Source organism: Phalacrocorax aristotelis, chromosome 13, assembly GCF_949628215.1.
Source record: "Phalacrocorax aristotelis chromosome 13, bGulAri2.1, whole genome shotgun sequence".
Lineage (NCBI taxonomy): Eukaryota > Metazoa > Chordata > Aves > Suliformes > Phalacrocoracidae > Phalacrocorax > Phalacrocorax aristotelis.
Window position 1 is genome coordinate 2,618,463 of NC_134288.1, and position 17,856 is coordinate 2,636,318.

At 60.9% G+C, this 17,856-nt stretch overlaps 1 protein-coding gene across 1 annotated transcript in view; it reads left to right on the forward strand.

Moving 5' to 3' along the window:
- Positions 1-1,708, forward strand: part of LOC142064295 (uncharacterized) — a 43,261-nt gene extending 41,553 nt beyond the window's left edge. The window contains exon 10 of the mRNA XM_075109053.1: positions 85-1,708. Within this exon, the coding sequence (XP_074965154.1) occupies positions 85-1,530 (1,446 nt within the window). The 3' untranslated portion in view covers positions 1,531-1,708. The remainder of the gene's footprint in view (positions 1-84) is intronic.
- Positions 1,709-17,856: the final 16,148 nt, after the last annotated feature.

A 17,856-nucleotide genomic window follows, 5' to 3' on the forward strand; every position in this document is an offset into this window, starting at 1 on the left:
CTGGGCCCGCGTGAAGCCTCAGCACGCAGGGGCGGGAGCGCTTGTCTGGGCAACGGCAAGCCGCAACGCGGTGTCACCTTGCAGGAAAGGCTTCGGCAACGCCTGGCCACGTTAAGGGATGCCCACAAACCGCTGGGGACAATCGACGCTTCGTGCCTGCTGGAGCAGCTGCGGCAGCCTCAAAGACCATCTTGCCCACCTCCACCCGCGAGCAGAAAGATCTCCCTGAAATCGGGGCGCTGCAGGAGGCTGAAAGCAGCTTTGGACGAAGGCCAAACCTGCTCCCAACCTGAGCTGGGACAGGAAGGTGCTGAGCTGCCCAGGAGGGTCAGTAGCGGTGCTGACTCCGGCAAGCAGCCAGACCGCGCTGCAGACAGCGTGTCCAGAGCTGCGTCTCAACAACAAGCCGCAACAGAAGCCCAGAAGCTTGAAGAGGTGGCTGAGGCTGTGGTGTGGGAAGTGTTGCAGAGGGTGAAGGCTCCTCGGGCTCAGGCTGCCTGCGTTTTAAGGAGGGCTGCCCAGGGGATCAGGGGAAGCTTGTGTGGCAGCGCCGGAGGAGCAGAGCCTTTGGAGACTTCTCCTTCACTTTGCCAGCAGGAAATCGGACGGGTGGCCAAAGAGCTCGTAGCGACCGTGCTGGAGAGCTTGGCAAAGGCTTTGACATCCAGCATGGCCACAGCGTGTGAGCCAGGGCCGGCAGGCAGGCGGAAGGAGCGACCTGTTGCCGGAGGAGCCACCCGAGCCGAGGAAGAGAAATCGGGGCAAGCTGAAACAGCAGCTTCCGATGGAGCGTCTGCAGAGGCTTCCCTGGACAAACTCATCAGAGAAGTTGTTGACGGCGTTTGCTGCACCTTGGAATCCTTTGCAACTTCTCAGGTTGAACGAGACCCTAGCTGCAAATATTCCAACAGCCTGGAGCTTCCTGGGAGAAATCTCTCCAAGAGACAGGCGCAGCCATCCCAGGCGCCTTTCTCAAGGCAGGCTGTGGAACAAGCACAGGGACTCCCCAGAGCATCTCAACAGCAGAGCCTGGAAGCAAGCAAGGGACCAAAGTCGCTTGCCTTGCAGCCACTGCCAAACAGAGTCGCTGCTGATGCCTCGCAACTCAGTGGCACGACTGCCGGGGAGAGCATCCAAAATGCCTCCTCCGGAGTTCAGCAGCACCACGCCGAACGGGCTGGGTATGCCACAACTGTTGTCCCTGAGGTTCTTGCAACGGCGCCGAAGTTCGAGCGAGAACTGACGCCGAAGCCGACAGCCTTAGCCAACACTTTGGCTATAAGGACCATGGCAAGCCGCATCATCGACTCTGTTTTAGAGCGGAGCTGTCAACCCGGGCCTGCCCTGAGTCCCAGACTGAATTTTGGAAGGTGCGTCGCAAAGCTGCCTGCACCATCAGATGGAAAGGAGAGCTATCCCGCTGAGGACGTCCTCCCCTCCGTGTGCCCACACTTCTCCGGACAGCCCGTCGTCCGGCGGGTGCGAAGCCCCCTGCCCGGGCAGGAGCACAGCGCAGAGCAGTGCGCGTAAAGCTTGTGCAAGGCGAGCCCCAGCAGCCCGTGTCAGAAAGGAGGGTGTTAGCTGGCAGGCTTGTGGACACTGTCCTGAGGAGGTGTGTGGCAGGAGAGGTGCAGAGCCCCTGGGCAGCTCCACCAGGCAGCACACACAGACCTTACGCCCTTGTGCTCGCAATAAAGAGCTCACTCCCAAGTGCTTGCTTGTGCCTACCTACGTTCAAACCAGCCCAGGCTGTGTCTGGGCATTTTCCCTGCGGCAATCTCCCTCGTCTTTTTCCCTCCTGCGGCCTCCGTCACGCTAAGACCCGATTTTAGAGGGAATCTTAACCACGGAGGCGAGAAGTAGCCAGCATTTTTGTCTTGTTTAGCAAGCTTTGCTGCCAGGCTAGCGGAGGGGACGGGTCCGGTTCTAGGAGGCCTGGCTTTCACCTTCTGTGAGGGACAATGTTGGCCTTCGCCTTGAGATCCTTTTTGCAGGGCCCTTTCTCCTCAGGCCAAGCTCCCCCAGAAGCTCTGCACAGATAGGTGCTGTCACTGCGCCTGGGATGGGCGGTGGCCTCTCCACCCGGGGCCCGCTCTGCCACGTGTTGTTTGGGTCTGGTCTGTCCTGAGCGGGGAGGCAGGTATGTTGTGGAGGCCCAGAATGGTGCACGGGAGCAGGTTCGCATGAGCAGCCCGTGCCAGGGCTCAGCCAGAGGGGAGCGGCGGGAGCAACCCCCTCTTGAACGGGAGCTCACTACCCTGCTGTGCCGCACACGGGCTTGGCCTTGGACGGTCTCCCATGGAGCATCCCCTGGGGAAGGGAGGCCTTCGGTCCCACAAGGAGACAAGGCCGAGGGTTGACAGTTGACATTCAAACGCTAACTGCTCGGCGGTGGAAATTTGTGACCGAGGAACGATCCGGCACGGAGGGCAAGGAGGCCCCACTGCGAGAAGGGGTTGACCTGGCTGGAAGCAGGGGTGCCAGAGACAGCAAGACTCCCTGCAAGGGAGTGCAGTTTCCCTGGGTGATTAGAAACAGCCTCGGCACTGCCTTGTAGCCATCCTGGAACGGAAGCTCTCAGGGGCCACCTCTGACTGGCCAGCAGAGCTGCTCTGGGAGATGGGCCCACGGCCCAGCTGAGGTGCCCCAGGCAAACCGCTCAAACTGCTCACGGGATGGGCGCTGGTGCAAGGGGAGGGAAGGAACCTGCTTGTGACGCATCATTGCCGACTCCAGGTAGAGCCGCTCTGCCCAATGCATTGTTCGGGTTTTTTGGTTTAGCTTGGTTGTTTTTCGTATTCAAGCACAAACGTGGGTTTAGTTTGCCTCGAGGGGTGCCGTAAAAATTCCCCAATAGCAGGAAACAGAGCCCGGCCTACCCAGAGAACCTCTCGAGTCTTTGGTTTACCACTCTGCCCATCTGCAGAGAGAAAGTAACCCCAGCTGCAGGGAGCCTACAGCGGGCACCTGGAGGGGCCCTCACAGCCCTGCGACACCGGCAACAAGGGACATGTTGTGCAGGCGTTCTTTAGCTCTAACTTCTGGAAGGCCTTCCCACAGGAACTGCTATGTATCGGAGGCTGTGAGCAGTGGCTCGAGGTAAGGCGTGAGCTCCCTCAGTCTCTCTCTCCACCCCAGCCTCTTTCCCGGGACAATGCCAGCCCTTCAGGATCACCAGCACTCGTCCCCACACCTCCACAGCCAGCCCCTCTCTCCCCCAGGCTAAAGGCGTCCTTCTCTCCTGGCTGGCCAAACCAGAGGTCCCTCGTGTTCCCTGGCAAGACGGTCAGCACGCAGACGCAGAGAGGGAAATGCTCGCTGCAGGCAGCTAGGTATGCTCCCGAGCACCTTGGCTGCCCCTGGAGCAGCCAGCCCCTCGGGCCCTCTTCTCACTCATGTCAGCACCAGAAAACACCAGCAGCCAAACCACCTTCCCTCTGCTACTCCAGCCCTGCCCGGTCACTCTGGATTCTGTTCTGAATTGCCTTCTTTCTGTTCGTGCCCTCTCCTCGACTGGAATGGCAAAACCCCGTGACACGGGGGTGAGAATATCTTTGTAAGCAAACTGGCTGGCAGGACGGAGACACGCAGCGCCGCGTGCCTCTGTCGCCTCTGCACCCCGGCCCCTGCCGAGGCTTTCGGCAGAGACCGCCTTCCTCCTGCCCTCGCTGAGCTCCTGGGCTCAGAAGTGCCGTGAACTTCAGTGGGTCTCTTTGCAGGGACGTCACCACGCTCGTAACATCGCAGGCTGTCCCAGCTGATGTGTGGCCATGGGATCCTCTCCGTGAGCTTTACCGATACCCCAACACACCGCAGTGTGCTGGTTTTGGCTGACAAGGCGTTAATTCTCCTCCCCGTGGGGCGCCGGCTACCTTTCCAGCTTCCCGCGCTCTGCCACGTCGGCGGGAGGCTGGCAGGGGCAGAGGGGCAGGGCCACGGCGGGGGCGGCTGCCCGCCGCTGCCCAATGGCATGTTCATTCCGTAGCATGTGACACCATGGCCAGTATATTAAGGGGGGGGCAGTTTTCGGCTCGGAAGAGGCGCGCCGTGGGGCGGGCGGGCGCCTGCGTCGCGTGGCGTATTTCCGCCCTTCATTCCCCTCCCCCGCCGCGCCCGGGTTTTGCGCCTCTCGTTGTTCTCATTTCCATTGCATTGTTGTTGTTTGGGTTTTTTTTCGAAATCTTAATCATCGAACTGTTCTTATCTGAACCCACGAGCGTTACCCTTCTGATTCTCTCCCCGATCTGCCTGTGGGGGAGTGAGCGAGCGGCTGTGCGGGGCTGAGCTGCCGGCTAAACCACGACACACAGGTAAGGAGCGGTCTCTGTTTTTAAAGTGATGGAACCCCAGAGGTCTGACACAACTTCCAAGGGGGTCTTAGTTTAGCTAGTTCCTGTCACTTTTGTGACTCCCTGACTTGCACTGCACAGGGCGTTCTGCTCTGCCTTGCCTAGCTTCTTACAGGCAGAGCCCGGCGGATGCACGGTCTGGCGTCTGCTGCGGCTCTCGGGCGTCCCTGTGCTTTCCAGCTGCAGAGGAACTGCACACAGGGCCTCGCACGTCCCCTACCGGGACCACATACAGCTCCGGCAGCGCTTCCTGAGGGTGCAAATGTCTGTGAACACGGCGCAAGGGGCGTCGCTGTTGTGGCTGAGGAGCCAACGCCGCAGGGAGAGGGGAGTCGGGGCACAGCCGATGCCGCTCCTGCGCTTGCAAAGCAGGAGAAGAGCGGCAGCTGGCGCATGTGCAAGAGGCTGCTTTGGAAGCAGAGGAGCATGGTTCCTGGGCCGTGCACTTTGCTGTTTCCCGCGAGACCCACGGTAATCATCGGCACGTACCATTTATTACTCTCCCTGTTTCTTGCCTTTGTTTAACAAGAGAGCCTGGCAGGACCTCTCCCGTTTCAAAGCTGCCACGACGACCTGAGGAGGACAGGCGACGCACCACCGATCCCAAACGCGGGCACGCAGTCGTTAGGCTCGATGGTCGGGCCGCCGTTCAGCAGGACCTAGACGGGCTGGAGGAAGGGGCCATCGGCGACCTCACCGCATCCAGCCCCAAAGCGGTAGGAAGTGAGAGCCGAAGCGAGCAGCAGAGACGAGGGCGGGGGAGGCTGACTGGGAAGGGGGCAGAGAGGTGCCTGGGCTGAAGGGGAGCCTGAGGAAAGGGCAGGGGAGGGGTTTCCCTCGGCCTCTGTTTGCCTTCTGCGTTGTTTCTCAAGACGCGAATCGGGAATTGGATGTTGACTGCTGTGGGCCAACAATCCAATTCAGTGCAGTCGCCTGACTCGAGGCTGCTTTGCCCGTGACAGGGAAGAGGTCTAAAAAGGAAAAGGGGGAAAGCTGAGCTAAGAAGGAGCCTCTCTGCTGTGGCCGTTCCTTGCATCTCTTCCCGCTTGTCGAGGATGCCTGCTTTGCTTCACAGAATCGCAGAGGAGTTGAGGTGGGAAGGGCCCTGTGGAGATGACCTCTCAAAGCGCGCTCAGCAAGAGCGGGTGGCCCACAGGCCTGTCCCATGGTCCGGTGGGCGGCAGCCGGGCGGCGGCACGGCAACGCAGCGATGTGACAACGCTGCAACGTGACAACACTGTGATGCGACAATGCCCCGTGGCTCTATATAGCCGCTCGCTGGGAGCCTCTGGAGCGAGCGGAGTCAGCGCAGGGTCGCAGCTCCACGAGAGCTCTTGGAAGGAGCCGCGGAGCGCCGTCTCACTGCTGGCGTCCGAAAGGCAGACGCGCTGCCGAGTGCACTGGGAGAGAGGAGAGAGGTGAGCAGCGGGGCCGACGGAGAGGGCTCAGCCGGGGAGCCCCGGGTGTGGCAGGGTTGCTCTGGGGCCTTGGCACATGCCCTTTCTTGCAAGTGCCATGCAGGAGGCTTCTTGAGCTGGCACCTGAGTGTCTCTGTCTTCCTAGCTCGGGCACAGGAGACGGCACCTGGGAGAAGGAGCTACTGGGCTGGGCTGATGGATCCGAGGCTGCTGGACCTCCCCCTCGGGGTCAAAATCCCTGTGTTGCCCGGCTCCAAGCCTGTCTTCTGCAGGGCAAAGCTGGGGGAAAAGGTAAACGAAGCAGAAAGGGGTAGAAAAGCTCTCTTCTTTTACGGGGTCCCCGTCATTCAGAGAAGGGGCGGCCTTGTGGCCACCTGCTCTACCGCGGGAGCTGCAGCCCTTCAGTCGCACAGGGCTGGGGAGGCGCGGGGAGCGCGTGGCTCCATGGTGCCAAGAGGAAGGAGGACTTGCCCCATAGCGGTGCTCCAGGCTGGCCAGAGCTGGATGGAGAGGAGTCTTCCAGCTACCTTTAGCTTTGCACAAGCACAGCTTGGCACCTCTGGGGAGCAGCGCAATCCTGTTTTGCAACAAGGGTGAATTGCCTGAGGAAAAGGCATGGCTGTAGGCAACATTGCAGCTCAGCTCCTTACAGGTGCAGCACGGGGTGCACCCCTCTCACCCCCGCAGTAAACAGCTCCTTGTCTGCCTCCAGCACCGGTAGAGATAGCCACCGGACGGGGGGGTGTAGGCAGAGGCCGCCTTCTCCGCTGGAGAGTCTCTGATGTAGCGAGAGCTCTCCTCTGGGTGGGAAGCAAGCCAGGGACTAGCCTGTACCTCGGAGCTTTGGAAATGCCAGCCTGTGTGTGTGAGGAGCTCGGAAGCATGTTCGTCTCTGCTGCTCTCTCCTGACCTGGAGTTCATCCTCTGGAACATCTCCCTTACAGCTTCAGCGGCCCTCATGCTATTTTGACCTGGGAGATCCCTACGGTCGCCGACTGCCCACAGAGTACAACAGCCTGCACGACCCCCATCTCCGGGCCTACCACAAACGCCAAGACAACCTGCAGAGGCTGAAGAGAGGGGGTTTCGTCACCAGCGATGGCAAGGTAGGTTTGGCCGATAGTCGTCGGGCCGATAAAAACGGTTCCCTCCGAGCGGGGTTCCCTGAGCGCAGAGGGAGCACGTGCAGAGGAGCAGCCCCCCTCCCGCTGGGTTTGGGCTGTTTCGGGGAAGGCAGCCTGCTGCCAGTAGCTGGCTTGACAGCGTTCGGGCGATTTCTGCCCTCGTCTCTCCGTAGGTGGTTTGCACTCTGAAGGAGTTCAACGAGTACAGGCAGTATCTGACCGGACTCAAGCTGGAGGCAGAGTACGTGTTCAGGCGAGAGGAGGTAGGCAAAGCGCAGTGTTGGCGGACGCCTGTCAGCGGCACGGTGCCGAGGGCTGGGGCTTGGCTCGCGGCATCTCGGGGGGGGCGCTCAGTGCAGAAGAGACGAGGGCTGTGCTCGTGGGCCAGGCGTGGTGCCGGGGAAAGGACTAGCCGGCTCAGAGCTGAGCCAGCGCAGGGTGCTGGGGTGGGCACGGGCAGGAAGGTCATGTGCGAGCCCGCGTTGTCCTGAGGGAACCCTTCTCTTGTGCCCTCGCCGCGTGGCTGAAGCAGAGCGCTGGCCTGGGCCCGCGTGAAGCCTCAGCACGCAGGGGCGGGAGCGCTTGTCTGGGCAACGGCAAGCCGCAACGCGGTGTCACCTTGCAGGAAAGGCTTCGGCAACGCCTGGCCACGTTAAGGGATGCCCACAAACCGCTGGGGACAATGGACGCTTCGTGCCTGCTGGAGCAGCTGCGGCAGCCTCAAAGACCATCTTGCCCACCTCCACCCGCGAGCAGAAAGATCTCCCTGAAATCGGGGCGCTGCAGGAGGCTGAAAGCAGCTTTGGACGAAGGCCAAACCTGCTCCCAACCTGAGCTGGGACAGGAAGGTGCTGAGCTGCCCAGGAGGGTCAGTAGCGGTGCTGACTCCGGCAAGCAGCCAGACCGCGCTGCAGACAGCGTGTCCAGAGCTGCGTCTCAACAACAAGCCGCAACAGAAGCCCAGAAGCTTGAAGAGGTGGCTGAGGCTGTGGTGTGGGAAGTGTTGCAGAGGGTGAAGGCTCCTCGGGCTCAGGCTGCCTGCGTTTTAAGGAGGGCTGCCCAGGGGATCAGGGGAAGCTTGTGTGGCAGCGCCGGAGGAGCAGAGCCTTTGGAGACTTCTCCTTCACTTTGCCAGCAGGAAATCGGACGGGTGGCCAAAGAGCTCGTAGCGACCGTGCTGGAGAGCTTGGCAAAGGCTTTGACATCCAGCATGGCCACAGCGTGTGAGCCAGGGCCGGCAGGCAGGCGGAAGGAGCGACCTGTTGCCGGAGGAGCCACCCGAGCCGAGGAAGAGAAATCGGGGCAAGCTGAAACAGCAGCTTCCGATGGAGCGTCTGCAGAGGCTTCCCTGGACAAACTCATCAGAGAAGTTGTTGACGGCGTTTGCTGCACCTTGGAATCCTTTGCAACTTCTCAGGTTGAACGAGACCCTAGCTGCAAATATTCCAACAGCCTGGAGCTTCCTGGGAGAAATCTCTCCAAGAGACAGGCGCAGCCATCCCAGGCGCCTTTCTCAAGGCAGGCTGTGGAACAAGCACAGGGACTCCCCAGAGCATCTCAACAGCAGAGCCTGGAAGCAAGCAAGGGACCAAAGTCGCTTGCCTTGCAGCCACTGCCAAACAGAGTCGCTGCTGATGCCTCGCAACTCAGTGGCACGACTGCCGGGGAGAGCATCCAAAATGCCTCCTCCGGAGTTCAGCAGCACCACGCCGAACGGGCTGGGTATGCCACAACTGTTGTCCCTGAGGTTCTTGCAACGGCGCCGAAGTTCGAGCGAGAACTGACGCCGAAGCCGACAGCCTTAGCCAACACTTTGGCTATAAGGACTATGGCAAGCCGCATCATCGACTCTGTTTTAGAGCGGAGCTGTCAACCCGGGCCTGCCCTGAGTCCCAGACTGAATTTTGGAAGGTGCGTCGCAAAGCTGCCTGCACCATCAGATGGAAAGGAGAGCTATCCCGCTGAGGACGTCCTCCCCTCCGTGTGCCCACACTTCTCCGGACAGCCCATCGTCCGGCGGGTGCGAAGCCCCCTGCCCGGGCAGGAGCACAGCGCAGAGCAGTGCGCGTAAAGCTTGTGCAAGGCGAGCCCCAGCAGCCCGTGTCAGAAAGGAGGGTGTTAGCTGGCAGGCTTGTGGACACTGTCCTGAGGAGGTGTGTGGCAGGAGAGGTGCAGAGCCCCTGGGCAGCTCCACCAGGCAGCACACACAGACCTTACGCCCTTGTGCTCGCAATAAAGAGCTCACTCCCAAGTGCTTGCTTGTGCCTACCTACGTTCAAGCCAGCCCAGGCTGTGTCTGGGCATTTTCCCTGCGGCAATCTCCCTCGTCTTTTTCCCTCCTGCGGCCTCCGTCACGCTAAGACCCGATTTTAGAGGGAATCTTAACCACGGAGGTGAGAAGTAGCCAGCATTTTTGTCTTGTTTAGCAAGCTTTGCTGCCAGGCTAGCGGAGGGGACGGGTCCAGTTCTAGGAGGCCTGGCTTTCACCTTCTGTGAGGGACAATGTTGGCCTTCGCCTTGAGATCCTTTTTGCAGGGCCCTTTCTCCTCAGGCCAAGCTCCCCCAGAAGCTCTGCACAGATAGGTGCTGTCACTGCGCCTGGGATGGGCGGTGGCTTCTCCACCCGGGGCCTGCTCTGCCACGTGTTGTTTGGGTCTGGTCTGTCCTGAGCGGGGAGGCAGGTATGTTGTGGAGGCCCAGAATGGTGCACGGGAGCAGGTTCGCATGAGCAGCCCGTGCCAGGGCTCAGCCAGAGGGGAGCGGCGGGAGCAACCCCCTCTTGAACGGGAGCTCACTACCCTGCTGTGCCGCACACGGGCTTGGCCTTGGACGGTCTCCCATGGAGCATCCCCTGGGGAAGGGAGGCCTTCGGTCCCACAAGGAGACAAGGCCGAGGGTTGACAGTTGACATTCAAACGCTAACTGCTCGGCGGTGGAAATTTGTGACCGAGGAACGATCCGGCACGGAGGGCAAGGAGGCCCCACTGCGAGAAGGGGTTGACCTGGCTGGAAGCAGGGGTGCCAGAGACAGCAAGACTCCCTGCAAGGGAGTGCAGTTTCCCTGGGTGATTAGAAACAGCCTCGGCACTGCCTTGTAGCCATCCTGGAACGGAAGCTCTCAGGGGCCACCTCTGACTGGCCAGCAGAGCTGCTCTGGGAGATGGGCCCACGGCCCAGCTGAGGTGCCCCAGGCAAACCGCTCAAACTGCTCACGGGATGGGCACTGGTGCAAGGGGAGGGAAGGAACCTGCTTGTGACGCATCATTGCCGACTCCAGGTAGAGCCGCTCTGCCCAATGCATTGTTCGGGTTTTTTGGTTTAGCTTGGTTGTTTTTCGTATTCAAGCACAAACGTGGGTTTAGTTTGCCTCGAGGGGTGCCGTAAAAATTCCCCAATAGCAGGAAACAGAGCCCGGCCTACCCAGAGAACCTCTCGAGTCTTTGGTTTACCACTCTGCCCATCTGCAGAGAGAAAGTAACCCCAGCTGCAGGGAGCCTACAGCGGGCACCTGGAGGGGCCCTCACAGCCCTGCGACACCGGCAACAAGGGACATGTTGTGCAGGCGTTCTTTAGCTCTAACTTCTGGAAGGCCTTCCCACAGGAACTGCTATGTATCGGAGGCTGTGAGCAGTGGCTCGAGGTAAGGCGTGAGCTCCCTCAGTCTCTCTCTCCACCCCAGCCTCTTTCCCGGGACAATGCCAGCCCTTCAGGATCACCAGCACTCGTCCCCACACCTCCACAGCCAGCCCCTCTCTCCCCCAGGCTAAAGGCGTCCTTCTCTCCTGGCTGGCCAAACCAGAGGTCCCTCGTGTTCCCTGGCAAGACGGTCAGCACGCAGACGCAGAGAGGGAAATGCTCGCTGCAGGCAGCTAGGTATGCTCCCGAGCACCTTGGCTGCCCCTGGAGCAGCCAGCCCCTCGGGCCCTCTTCTCACTCATGTCAGCACCAGAAAACACCAGCAGCCAAACCACCTTCCCTCTGCTACTCCATCCCTGCCCGGTCACTCTGGATTCTGTTCTGAATTGCCTTCTTTCTGTTCGTGCCCTCTCCTCGACTGGAATGGCAAAACCCCGTGACACGGGGGTGAGAATATCTTTGTAAGCAAACTGGCTGGCAGGACGGAGACACGCAGCGCCGCGTGCCTCTGTCGCCTCTGCACCCCGGCCCCTGCCAAGGCTTTCAGCAGAGACCGCCTTCCTCCTGCCCTCGCTGAGCTCCTGGGCTCAGAAGTGCCGTGAACTTCAGTGGGTCTCTTTGCAGGGACGTCACCACGCTCGTAACATCGCAGGCTGTCCCAGCTGATGTGTGGCCATGGGATCCTCTCCGTGAGCTTTACCGATACCCCAACACACCGCAGTGTGCTGGTTTTGGCTGACAAGGCGTTAATTCTCCTCCCCGTGGGGCGCCGGCTACCTTTCCAGCTTCCCGCGCTCTGCCACGTCGGCGGGAGGCTGGCAGGGGCAGAGGGGCAGTGCCACGGCGGGGGCGGCTGCCCGCCGCTGCCCAATGGCATGTTCATTCCGTAGCATGTGACACCATGGCCAGTATATTAAGGGGGGGGCAGTTTTCGGCTCGGAAGAGGCGCGCCATGGGGCGGGCGGGCACCTGCGTCGCGTGGCGTATTTCCGCCCTTCATTCCCCTCCCCCGCCCCGCCCGGGTTTTGCGCCTCTCGTTGTTCTCATTTCCATTGCATTGTTGTTGTTTGGGTTTTTTTTCGAAATCTTAATCATCGAACTGTTCTTATCTGAACCCACGAGCGTTACCCTTCTGATTCTCTCCCCGATCTGCCCGTGGGGGAGTGAGCGAGCGGCTGTGCGGGGCTGAGCTGCCGGCTAAACCACGACACACAGGTAAGGAGCGGTCTCTGTTTTTAAAGTGATGGAACCCCAGAGGTCTGACACAACTTCCAAGGGGGTCTTAGTTTAGCTAGTTCCTGTCACTTTTGTGACTCCCTGACTTGCACTGCACAGGGCGTTCTGCTCTGCCTTGCCTGGCTTCTTACAGGCAGAGCCCGGCGGATGCACGGTCTGGCGTCTGCTGCGGCTCTCGGGCGTCCCTGTGCTTTCCAGCTGCAGAGGAACTGCACACAGGGCCTCGCACGTCCCCTACCGGGACCACATACAGCTCCGGCAGCGCTTCCTGAGGGTGCAAATGTCTGTGAACACGGCGCAAGGGGCGTCGCTGTTGTGGCTGAGGAGCCAACGCCGCAGGGAGAGGGGAGTCGGGGCACAGCCGATGCCGCTCCTGCGCTTGCAAAGCAGGAGAAGAGCGGCAGCTGGCGCATGTGCAAGAGGCTGCTTTGGAAGCAGAGGAGCATGGTTCCTGGGCCGTGCACTTTGCTGTTTCCCGCGAGACCCACGGTAATCATCGGCACGTACCATTTATTACTCTCCCTGTTTCTTGCCTTTGTTTAACAAGAGAGCCTGGCAGGACCTCTCCCGTTTCAAAGCTGCCACGACGACCTGAGGAGGACAGGCGACGCACCACCGATCCCAAACGCGGGCACGCAGTCGTTAGGCTCGATGGTCGGGCCGCCGTTCAGCAGGACCTAGACGGGCTGGAGGAAGGGGCCATCGGCGACCTCACCGCATCCAGCCCCAAAGCGGTAGGAAGTGAGAGCCGAAGCGAGCAGCAGAGACGAGGGCGGGGGAGGCTGACTGGGAAGGGGGCAGAGAGGTGCCTGGGCTGAAGGGGAGCCTGAGGAAAGGGCAGGGGAGGGGTTTCCCTCGGCCTCTGTTTGCCTTCTGCGTTGTTTCTCAAGACGCGAATCGGGAATTGGATGTTGACTGCTGTGGGCCAACAATCCAATTCAGTGCAGTCGCCTGACTCGAGGCTGCTTTGCCTGTGACAGGGAAGAGGTCTAAAAAGGAAAAGGGGGAAAGCTGAGCTAAGAAGGAGCCTCTCTGCTGTGGCCGTTCCTTGCATCTCTTCCCGCTTGTCGAGGATGCCTGCTTTGCTTCACAGAATCGCAGAGGAGTTGAGGTGGGAAGGGCCCTGTGGAGATGACCTCTCAAAGCGCGCTCAGCAAGAGCGGGTGGCCCACAGGCCTGTCCCATGGTCCGGTGGGCGGCAGCCGGGCGGCGGCACGGCAACGCAGCGATGTGACAACGCTGCAACGTGACAACGGTGTGATGCGACAATGCCCCGTGGCTCTATATAGCCGCTCGCTGGGAGCCTCTGGAGCGAGCGGAGTCAGCGCAGGGTCGCAGCTCCACGAGAGCTCTTGGAAGGAGCCGCGGAGCGCCGTCTCACTGCTGGCGTCCGAAAGGCAGACGCACTGCCGAGTGCACTGGGAGAGAGGAGAGAGGTGAGCAGTGGGGCCGACGGAGAGGGCTCAGCCGGGGAGCCCCGGGTGTGGCAGGGTTGCTCTGGGGCCTTGGCACATGCCCTTTCTTGCAAGTGCCATGCAGGAGGCTTCTTGAGCTGGCACCTGAGTGTCTCTGTCTTCCTAGCTCGGGCACAGGAGACGGCACCTGGGAGAAGGAGCTACTGGGCTGATGGATCCGAGACTGCTGGACCTCCCCCTCGGGGTCAAAATCCCTGTGTTGCCCGGCTCCAAGCCTGTCTTCTGCAGGGCAAAGCTGGGGGAAAAGGTAAACGAAGCAGAAAGGGGTAGAAAAGCTCTCTTCTTTTACGGGGTCCCCGTCATTCAGAGAAGGGGCGGCCTTGTGGCCACCTGCTCTACCGCGGGAGCTGCAGCCCTTCAGTCGCACAGGGCTGGGGAGGCGCGGGGAGCGCGTGGCTCCATGGTGCCAAGAGGAAGGAGGACTTGCCCCATAGCGGTGCTCCAGGCTGGCCAGAGCTGGATGGAGAGGAGTCTTCCAGCTACCTTTAGCTTTGCACAAGCACAGCTTGGCACCTCTGGGGAGCAGCGCAATCCTGTTTTGCAACAAGGGTGAATTGCCTGAGGAAAAGGCATGGCTGTAGGCAACATTGCAGCTCAGCTCCTTACAGGTGCAGCACGGGGTGCACCCCTCTCACCCCCGCAGTAAACAGCTCCTTGTCTGCCTCCAGCACCGGTAGAGATAGCCACCGGACGGGGGGGTGTAGGCAGAGGCCGCCTTCTCCGCTGGAGAGTCTCTGATGTAGCGAGAGCTCTCCTCTGGGTGGGAAGCAAGCCAGGGACTAGCCTGTACCTCGGAGCTTTGGAAATGCCAGCCTGTGTGTGTGAGGAGCTCGGAAGCATGTTCGTCTCCGCTGCTCTCTCCTGACCTGGAGTTCATCCTCTGGAACATCTCCCTTACAGCTTCAGCGGCCCTCATGCTATTTTGACCTGGGAGATCCCTACGGTCGCCGACTGCCCACAGAGTACAACAGCCTGCACGACCCCCATCTCCGGGCCTACCACAAACGCCAAGACAACCTGCAGAGGCTGAAGAGAGGGGGTTTCGTCACCAGCGATGGCAAGGTAGGTTTGGACGTCGTCGGGCCGATAAAAACGGTTCCCTCCGAGCGGGGTTCCCTGAGCGCAGAGGGAGCACGTGCAGAGGAGCAGCCCCCCTCCCGCTGGGTTTGGGCTGTTTCGGGGAAGGCAGCCTGCTGCCAGTAGCTGGCTTGACAGCGTTCGGGCGATTTCTGCCCTCGTCTCTCCGTAGGTGGTTTGCACTCTGAAGGAGTTCAACGAGTACAGGCAGTATCTGACCGGACTCAAGCTGGAGGCAGAGTACGTGTTCAGGCGAGAGGAGGTAGGCAAAGCGCAGTGTTGGCGGACGCCTGTCAGCGGCACGGTGCCGAGGGCTGGGGCTTGGCTCGCGGCATCTCGGGGGGGGCGCTCAGTGCAGAAGAGACGAGGGCTGTGCTCGTGGGCCAGGCGTGGTGCCGGGGAAAGGACTAGCCGGCTCAGAGCTGAGCCAGCGCAGGGTGCTGGGGTGGGCACGGGCAGGAAGGTCATGTGCGAGCCCGCGTTGTCCTGAGGGAACCCTTCTCTTGTGCCCTCGCCGCGTGGCTGAAGCAGAGCGCTGGCCTGGGCCCGCGTGAAGCCTCAGCACGCAGGGGCGGGAGCGCTTGTCTGGGCAACGGCGAGCCACAACGCGGTGTCACCTTGCAGGAAAGGCTTCGGCAACGCCTGGCCACGTTAAGGGATGCCCACAAACCGCTGGGGACAATGGACGCTTCGTGCCTGCTGGAGCAGCTGCGGCAGCCTCAAAGACCATCTTGCCCACCTCCACCCGCGAGCAGAAAGATCTCCCTGAAATCGGGGCGCTGCAGGAGGCTGAAAGCAGCTTTGGATGAAGGCCAAACCTGCTCCCAACCTGAGCTGGGACAGGAAGGTGCTGAGCTGCCCAGGAGGGTCAGTAGCGGTGCTGACTCCGGCAAGCAGCCAGACCGCGCTGCAGACAGCGTGTCCAGAGCTGCGTCTCAACAACAAGCCGCAACAGAAGCCCAGAAGCTTGAAGAGGTGGCTGAGGCTGTGGTGTGGGAAGTGTTGCAGAGGGTGAAGGCTCCTCGGGCTCAGGCTGCCTGCGTTTTAAGGAGGGCTGCCCAGGGGATCAGGGGAAGCTTGTGTGGCAGCGCCGGAGGAGCAGAGCCTTTGGAGACTTCTCCTTCACTTTGCCAGCAGGAAATCGGACGGGTGGCCAAAGAGCTCGTAGCGACCATGCTGGAGAGCTTGGCAAAGGCTTTGACATCCAGCATGGCCACAGCGTGTGAGCCAGGGCCGGCAGGCAGGCGGAAGGAGCGACCTGTTGCCGGAGGAGCCACCCGAGCCGAGGAAGAGAAATCGGGGCAAGCTGAAACAGCAGCTTCCGATGGAGCGTCTGCAGAGGCTTCCCTGGACAAACTCATCAGAGAAGTTGTTGACGGCGTTTGCTGCACCTTGGAATCCTTTGCAACTTCTCAGGTTGAACGAGACCCTAGCTGCAAATATTCCAACAGCCTGGAGCTTCCTGGGAGAAATCTCTCCAAGAGACAGGCGCAGCCATCCCAGGCGCCTTTCTCAAGGCAGGCTGTGGAACAAGCACAGGGACTCCCCAGAGCATCTCAACAGCAGAGCCTGGAAGCAAGCAAGGGACCAAAGTCGCTTGCCTTGCAGCCACTGCCAAACAGAGTCGCTGCTGATGCCTCGCGACTCAGTGGCACGACTGCCGGGGAGAGCATCCAAAATGCCTCCTCCGGAGTTCAGCAGCACCACGCCGAACGGGCTGGGTATGCCACAACTGTTGTCCCTGAGGTTCTTGCAACGGCACCGAAGTTCGAGCGAGAACTGACGCCGAAGCCGACAGCCTTAGCCAACACTTTGGCTATAAGGACTATGGCAAGCCGCATCATCGACTCTGTTTTAGAGCGGAGCTGTCAACCCGGGCCTGCCCTGAGTCCCAGACTGAATTTTGGAAGGTGCGTCGCAAAGCTGCCTGCACCATCAGATGGAAAGGAGAGCTATCCCGCTGAGGACGTCCTCCCCTCCGTGTGCCCACACTTCTCCGGACAGCCCGTCGTCCGGCGGGTGCGAAGCCCCCTGCCCGGGCAGGAGCACAGCGCAGAGCAGTGCGCGTAAAGCTTGTGCAAGGCGAGCCCCAGCAGCCCGTGTCAGAAAGGAGGGTGTTAGCTGGCAGGCTTGTGGACACTGTCCTGAGGAGGTGTGTGGCAGGAGAGGTGCAGAGCCCCTGGGCAGCTCCACCAGGCAGCACACACAGACCTTACGCCCTTGTGCTCGCAATAAAGAGCTCACTCCCAAGTGCTTGCTTGTGCCTACCTACGTTCAAGCCAGCCCAGGCTGTGTCTGGGCATTTTCCCTGCGGCAATCTCCCTCGTCTTTTTCCCTCCTGCGGCCTCCGTCACGCTAAGACCCGATTTTAGAGGGAATCTTAACCACGGAGGCGAGAAGTAGCCAGCATTTTTGTCTTGTTTAGCAAGCTTTGCTGCCAGGCTAGCGGAGGGGACGGGTCCGGTTCTAGGAGGCCTGGCTTTCACCTTCTGTGAGGGACAATGTTGGCCTTCGCCTTGAGATCCTTTTTCCGGGGCCCTTTCTCCTCAGGCCGAGCTCCCCCAGAAGCTCTGCACAGATAGGTGCTGTCACTGCGCCTGGGATGGGCGGTGGCCTCTCCACCCGGGGCCCGCTCTGCCACGTGTTGTTTGGGTCTGGTCTGTCCTGAGCGGGGAGGCAGGTATGTTGTGGAGGCCCAGAATGGTGCACGGGAGCAGGTTCCCATGAGCAGCCCGTGCCAGGGCTCAGCCAGAGGGGAGCGGCGGGAGCAACCCCCTCTCGAACGGGAGCTCACTACCCTGCTGTGCCGCACACGGGCTTGGCCTTGGACGGTCTCCCATGGAGCATCCCCTGGGGAAGGGAGGCCTTCGGTCCCACAAGGAGACAAGGCCGAGGGTTGACAGTTGACATTCAAACGCTAACTGCTCGGCGGTGGAAATTTGTGACCGAGGAACGATCCGGCACGGAGGGCAAGGAGGCCCCACTGCGAGAAGGGGTTGACCTGGCTGGAAGCAGGGGTGCCAGAGACAGCAGGACTCCTTGCAAGGGAGTGCAGTTTCCCTGGGTGATTAGAAACAGCCTCGGCACTGCCTTGTAGCCATCCTGGAACGGAAGCTCTCAGGGGCCACCTCTGACTGGCCAGCAGAGCTGCTCTGGGAGATGGGCCCACGGCCCAGCTGAGGTGCCCCAGGCAAACCGCTCAAACTGCTCACGGGATGGGCGCTGGTGCAAGGGGAGGGAAGGAACCTGCTTGTGACGCATCATTGCCGACTCCAGGTAGAGCCGCTCTGCCCAATGCATTGTTCGGGTTTTTTGGTTTAGCTTGGTTGTTTTTCGTATTCAAGCACAAACGTGGGTTTAGTTTGCCTCGAGGGGTGCCGTAAAAATTCCCCAATAGCAGGAAACAGAGCCCGGCCTACCCAGAGAACCTCTCGTGTCTTTGGTTTACCACTCTGCCCATCTGCAGAGAGAAAGTAACCCCAGCTGCAGGGAGCCTACAGCGGGCACCTGGAGGGGCCCTCACAGCCCTGCGACACCGGCA